The sequence below is a fragment of the Salvelinus sp. IW2-2015 genome, unplaced genomic scaffold (assembly GCF_002910315.2).
Source record: "Salvelinus sp. IW2-2015 unplaced genomic scaffold, ASM291031v2 Un_scaffold2416, whole genome shotgun sequence".
Taxonomy (NCBI): domain Eukaryota; kingdom Metazoa; phylum Chordata; class Actinopteri; order Salmoniformes; family Salmonidae; genus Salvelinus; species Salvelinus sp. IW2-2015.
Genome location: NW_019943737.1, coordinates 106268 through 113658, shown reverse-complemented (window position 1 = coordinate 113658; position 7391 = coordinate 106268). Strand labels below are relative to the sequence as shown.

At 44.2% G+C, this 7391-nt stretch overlaps 1 protein-coding gene across 1 annotated transcript in view; it reads right to left on the bottom strand.

Moving 5' to 3' along the window:
• The window catches only part of LOC112073913 (synaptojanin-1-like), a 63066-nt gene that overhangs the window by 5235 nt on the left and 50440 nt on the right, over window positions 1–7391 (bottom strand). The window contains exons 7-9 of the mRNA XM_070440321.1: window positions 2023–2084; window positions 669–765; window positions 28–203 (exon numbers count right to left, since the gene is read on the bottom strand). Coding sequence (XP_070296422.1) covers window positions 28–203; window positions 669–765; window positions 2023–2084 — 335 coding nt within the window. The remainder of the gene's footprint in view (window positions 1–27; window positions 204–668; window positions 766–2022; window positions 2085–7391) is intronic.

The window sequence follows — 7391 nt, the reverse complement described above, 5'->3', positions numbered from 1 at the left end:
TGTGTGTGTGTGCGTGTGCGGTCTCACTTGGTAACCCCGGTCTCTCCAGAGTAGTAGAAGAAGCTACAGTCATCCAGAAACTTGTTGAGCTGAGGTTTGAGGACACTGTGGAGTTTGTCAGCTTTGCCGCCCTTCACCATCTGATGGTAGTCAAAGTTAATCATCTTTACAGCTCCGGCGTGTTCGGACGCCTTCAGGTGACTCTGACAGAGACAGGAGGGGGACGGACACATTTAAGATCCTAAAAAACACCCGCTAAAAGCAGAAGACAAAAAAAATGATCTGAAATCTGCTTCAGGTACATGAACAGTGGAGAATGTAAGCTTAGATGTATCTGGAATGCTTTGTTGACTGGGGTTAGGGTTGGGGTTATAGTAAAGTTAGATGTATCTGGAATGCTTTGTTGAGCATGTGTTCTCCCTACTTCATGCTGAACAGGTTAGGAGGAAGGGTTATAGGAGGGGTTAGGGGTTAAAGGTTATAGGAGCGGTAGGGGTTAAGGGTCATAGGAGGGGTTAGGGGTTAAGGGTTATAGGAGGGGTAGGGGTTAAGGGTAATAGGAGGGGTTAGGGGTTATGGGTTATAGGAGGGGTTAGGGGTTAAGGGTTATAGGGGGTAGGGGTTATAGGAGGGGTTAGGGGTTAAGGGTTATAGGAGGGCTTATGTACCTGGAATGCTTTGCTGAGCATGTGTTCTCCCTCCTTCATGCCTAGCAGGTTGATGATCACCTGTTTCCCATACAGCCTCCTCAGAGCACTGAAGTGTCTGGAACACAGTCACATACAGGTGAGATATCACTCTGGAACACAGTCACATACAGGTGAGATATCACTCTGGAACACAGTCACATACAGGTGAGATATCACTCTGGAACACAGTCACATACACACAGGTGAGATATCACTCTGGAACACAGTCACATAACATCACATGTAGATATCACTCTGGAACACAGTCACAACACAGGTGAGATATCACTCTGGAACACAGTCACATACACAGGTGAGATATCACTCGGGAACCACAGTCCATACCACAGGTGAGATATTCACTCTGGAACACAGTCACATCACACAGTGAGATATCACTCTGGAACACAGTCACACACACAGGTGAGATATCACTCTGGGACACAGTTCACATACCACAGGTAGGATATCACTCTGGAACACAGTCACATACACAGGTGAGATATCACTTCTGAACACAGTCACATACCAGTGAGATATCACTCCGGAACACAGTCCAAAGTAGTGCACTATCCCAGTTATGACTCTGTCCAAAGTGTATCACTATCCCCATATGACTCTGGTCCAAAGTAGTTACACTATCCCAGTATACTCTGGTCCAGAATAGTACACTATCCCAATATGACTCTGGTCCAAAGTAGTACTATCCCCAATATGACTCTGGTCCAAAGTAGTCACTATCCCCCAATATGACTCTGGTCCAAGTAGCTGACATCCCCAGTATGACTCTGGTCCAAAGTAGTACACTATCCCCAATATGACTCTGGTCCAAAGTAGTGGACTATCCCCAGTATGACTCTGGTCCAAAGTAGTACACTATCCCCATATGACTCTGGTCCAAAGTAGTACACTATCCCCAATATGACTCTGGTCAAGTAGTACCTATCCCCAATATGACTCTGGTCCAAGTAGTGCACTATCCCCATATGACTCTGGTCCAAGTAGTGCTATCCCATGACTCTTGGTCCAAAGTAGTACACTATCCCCAGTATGCTTGGTCCAAAGTAGTGCACTATCCCCAATATGACTCTGGTCCAAAGTAGTACACTATCCCCAATATGACTCTGGTCCAAAGTAGTGGACTATATAAGGATAATAGGATCCCATTTGGGATGCACCCAGTGTCCAGTCTTATCTGTTGGCCCAGAACTTTCCTTTCAACCAACTGCTTCAGTATGAAGCACATCATCCAGAGGAAAGGGTGTGTCTCCTCTCATCTCGTCACACTACTGTAAGGTTTACACAGCTAACAGACTGAGGGGAAACTAATTACCTCTCAAAAGCCGGTGCGTTGGCCTCGTACCCTCTGGAGAGCTTGACACGATGAGAGCCCACCTTTAGGAGAGAGACAGGGAGAGAGACAGGGAGAGAGACAGGGTGAGTAAGAGGGCGAGAGACAGGGAGAGAGACAGGGTGAGTAAGAGTGCGAGAGAGGGAGAGAGACAGGGCGAGAGACAGGGAGAGAGACAGGGAGAGAGACAGGGAGAGAGACAGGGAGAGAGACAGGGTGAGAGACAGGGTGAGAGACAGGGAGAGAGACAGGGAGAGAGACAGGGAGGGTGAGAGAGAGAAAGACAGCAGGGTCATGTTGTTATCCTCTGTAGTACCCAGATACACCCGTTACTAGGGAGTCAAATGAACACACCAAGGTTATTATAGTAAACAAAAACTAAATCACGAAGAAAAAATGTACTATTCAGTACACTGAATTAAAATAATTAACGAACCTGTCTGGGAGACTAAAACTTTACCTCAACTATTATATTAGACTCCAAAACGAACTAAAAACATAAATACATTTGCACAATGACCACTTGTCTCTCAAATACATCGTTACAGTCGTTGGTTGTCTAGCTAGTGAATTTTAGCCATGTTAGCATAGATGTGACATGACTCAAAACTAGAGGTCGACTAGGGTCGATTTCAAATGTTCTTAACAAATCTGTAAAATCGGCCTTTTCGGACACCGATTATGGCCGATTACATTGCAATCCACGAGTAAACTACGTGGCAGGCTGACCACCTGTTACGCGAGTGTAGCGTCAAAAGGAACCTTGTGGCTGCAATGAACCAAGGTAAGGTGCTAGCTAGCATTAAACTTATCTTATAAAAAACAATCAATCAATCTTAACATAATCACTAGTTAACTACACATGGTTGATGATATTACTAGGTTAACTAGCTTGTCCTGTGTTGCATATAATCAATGCGGTGCCTGTTAATTTATCCTCGAATCACAGCCTAATTCAACTTCGCCAAACGGGTGATGATTTAACAAAAGCACATTCTCAAAAAAAGCACATTCGTTTCACGAATGTACCTAACCATAAACATCAATGCCTTTCTTAAAATCAATACACAGAAGTATATATTTTTTTAAACCTGCATATTTAGTTAAAATAATCGCATGTTAGCAGGCAATATTAACTAGGGAAATTGTGTCAATTCTCTTGCGTTCAGTACAAGCAGAGTCAGGGTATATATGCAGCAGTTTGGGCCGCCTGGCTCGTTGCGAACTGTGTCACTTCCTAACAAAGACAATCATTAATTTGCCAGAATTGTACATAATTATGACATAACATTGAAGGGTGTGCAATGTAACAGCAATATTTAGACTTAGGGATGRCACCCGTTCGATAAAATACGGAACGGTTCTGTATTTCACTGAAAGAATAAACGTTTTGTTTTTCTAAATGATAGTTTCCGGATTTGACCATATTAATGACCTAAGGCTCGTATTTCTCTGTGTTTATTATATTATAATTAAGTCTATGATTTGATATTTGATAGAGCAGTCTGACTGAGCGGTGGTAGGCAGCAGCAGGCTTGTAAGCGTTCATTCAAACAGCACTTTACTGCGTTTGCCAGCAGCTCTTKGCAATYCTTGATCACAGCTCTGTTTATGACTTCAAGCCTATCAACTCCCGAYATTAGGCTGGKAATASTATAGTGCCTATAAGAACATCCAATAGTCAAAGGTATGTGAAATACAAATGGTATAGAGAGAAATAGTCCTATAATTCCTATAAGAACTACAATCTAAAACTTCTTCATTGGGAYTATTGAACCACCAGCTTTCATATGTTCTCATGTTCTGAGCAAGGAACTTAAACATGAGCATTTTTACGTGGCACATATTGCACTTTTACTTTCTTCTCCAACACTTTGTTTCTGCATTATTTAAACCAAATTGAACATGTTTCATTATTTATTTGAGACTAAAAAGTTTTTATTTATGTATTATATTAAGTTAAAATAAAAGGGTTCATTGTTCATTCAGTATTGTTGTAATGGTCATTATTACAAAATAATATAAAAAAAATTAAAAAACGTCAGATTAATCGGTATCGGCTTTTTTTTGGGTCCTCCAATAATCGGTATCGGCGTTGAAAAAAATCCTAATAGGTCGACCTCTTGTCAAAACAACATAAAAAACAAGAGATGGTATCTAGAACAAGATCAAACGAGCCGAAACAAGCCACCTACGATTCCCCACATGGCTGTTTGTCATGGTTTCTAGCAATCTGGCCATCCAGAATCATTACACCCGTCCTTCTGCCTCTGCGATGAGCACGTATAATTTGGTCTATGGGGTATTCATGGAAAAGCATTCCAGGTGGTTGAGAGAATGCCAAGAGTGTGCAAAGCTGTTAATCAAAGCAAAGTGGCAACTTAGAAAAATCTCAAATATAAAAATCATATTTGAAATTGTTTAACACTTTTTTGGTTACTATATGATTCCATATGTGTTATTTCATAGTTTTGATGTCTTCACTATTATTCTACAATGTAAAAAATAAAGAAAAACCCTTGAATGAGTGCGTGTGTCCAGACTGTTGATTGGTACTGTATATACACTGTAGATGCACATCTTTAGTCAGGTTACAGACCAGTTAACTAGGTCTAAGACCCCTAGACTTAGCGAGTGCAACAATATTAGCTGGCTAGTTATTGGTTTAGTAACAGATGCTAGCATTGTACTATGTAGGGAATAGGGTGGCATAGGGCTCTGGTCTAAAGTAGTGCACTATATATAGGGAATAGGGTGCCATAGGACTCTGGTCTAAAGTAGTGTACTATATAGGGAATAGGGTGGCATAGGGCTCTGGTCTAAAGTAGTGCACTATATAGGGAATAAGGTGTCATAGGGCTCTGGTCTAAAGTAGTGCACTATATATAGGGAATAGGGTGCCATAGGACTCTGGTCTAAAGTAGTGTACTATATATAGGGATAGGGTGCCATAGGACTCTGGTCTAAAGTAGTGTACTATATATAGGGAATAGGGTGCCATTTCAGCCTGGGTCTGTCACAGACAGAGAGGGACTGGCGGTCCGTAAAAACAGGGGTAGGATGCAGTCCTCTATTGTCTCTGGTGTCTGTCACAGACAGAGAGGGGACTGGCGTGTCCAAAACAGGGGTAGGATGCAGTCCTCTTTTGTCTGGTGTCTGTCACAGACAGAGAGGGGACTGGCGTGTCCAAAACAGGTAGGATACAGTCCTCTATTGTCCTGGTGTCTGTCACAGACAGAGAGGGGACTGGCGTGTCCAAAACAGGGGTAGGATGCAGTCCTCTATTGTCCTGGTGTCTGTCACAGACAGAGAGGGGACTGGCGTGTCCAAAACAGGGGTAGGATGCAGTCCTCTATTGTCCTGGTGTCTGTCACAGACAGAGAGGGACTGGCGTGTCCAAAACAGGGTTAGGATGCAGTCCTCTATTGTCCTGGTGTCTGTCACAGGCAGAGAGGGGACTGGCTTGCCCTAAACAGGGGTAGGATGCAGTCCTCTTTTGTCCTGGTGTCTGTCACAGACAGAGAGGGGACTGGCGTGTCCAAAACAGGGGTAGGATGCAGTCCTCTATTGTCCTGGTGTCTGTCAGAGACAGAGAGGGGACTGGCGTGTCCTAAACAGGGAGGATGCAGTCCTCTATTGTCCTGGTGTCTGTCAAGACAGAGAGGGGACTGGCGTGTCCAAAACAGGGGTAGGATGCAGTCCTCTATTGTCCTGGTGTCTGTCACAGACAGAGAGGGGACTGGCGTGTCCAACAGGGGTAGGATGCAGTCCTCTATTGTCCTGGTGTCTGTCAGAGACAGAGAGGGGACTGGCGTGTCCAAAACAGGGTAGGATGCAGTCCTCTATTGTCCTGGTGTCTGTCTCAGAATCCGCATGCTATCTCTCTGGCTCCGCCTCAATCTGTCCATCTGTCTCAATCTGGCACTGTCTCAACTCTGTCCCATCTGTCCATCTGTCTCAATCTGGCACTGTCTCAATCTGTCCATCTGTCCGTTTCTACCTTTCCATTACTGGCCTCTCGTTCCTTCTCTCATTTCTTGCACAGACTGAGTCACACTGAGTGAGTCACAGACGCAGCTAAGTACACACACACACACACACACACACACGGGCACACACGGGCACACCCTGGCAGAATGCTCCTTGAGGCTCTGCCTTCCCCCACTACAGGCCTTAGCCTGTTTCCCCCTCACCCTTCTCTGTCAAATCAACACTATCTTTCCTCTCCCCTTTGCTTCAGGTAGGTGGACCTGAACATATGACTGTTTTTTTGTGTTATTTATTACCACCCATATTTTCATTCATGCAGCTAGCCTGGGCTGGCATTACGTCACCCTCTCCCTGTCCAGTCCTGTCCTCACYGTGCTTATTAAAAGTCCCACTCTAGGTATTACCTTCCTGTTGAAAAACAATATTTTTCAAAAAACAAAAACACACACTTAAGGGTAACAAACACATATATGTTCTGAGCAAAATAGTGTTGTTMTTTTMTTGTTGTTGACACAGTTGCAGAATTCAACGTTTGGCCATTGAAGGAGAAGGTTTGATGGTGAGAAAACAACAGAGAATAGATGGAACACCTGGACAACCTATTGAGAAGAGCCTCTTCAGTCAATCAGCCAATAAACACGCTTCTAGGGAGGTTGGAGGTCTTGAATAATTAATAATGTGTTACACAGAGGTTACTGTTACATTCTATAGGCCTAGTAACTATAGTTACCACACAGAGCCAGGCTGCTGGAGTCTATACTGCCATGGGTTACTGCACAGCCATGCTGCTGGAGTCTATACTGCTATGGTTTACTATACACAGCCATGCTGCTGGAGTCTATACTGCTATGTTTTACTATACACAGCCATGCTGCTGGAGTCTATACTGCCATGGTTTACTGCACAGCCATGCTGCTGGAGTCTATACTGCCATGGTTTACTATACACAGCCATGCTGCTGGAGTCTATACTGCCATGGTTTACTATACACAGCCATGCTGCTGGAGTCTATACTGCCATGGTTTACTCACTGCACAGCCATGCTGCTGGAGTCTATACTGCCTGGTTTACACACAGCCATGCTGCTGGAGTCTATACTGCCATGGTTTCTACACAGCCATGCTGCTGAGTCTATACTGGCCATGGTTTACTACACACAGCCATGCTGCTGGAGTCTATACTGCCATGGTTTACTACACAGCCATGCTGCTGGAGTCTATACTGCCATGGTTTACTCACAGCCATGCTGCTGGAGTCTATACTGCCATGGTTTTACTACACAGCACCATGCTGCTGGAGTCTATACTGCCATGGTTCTAATCACAGCCATGCTGCTGGAGTCTATACTGCCATGGTTTACT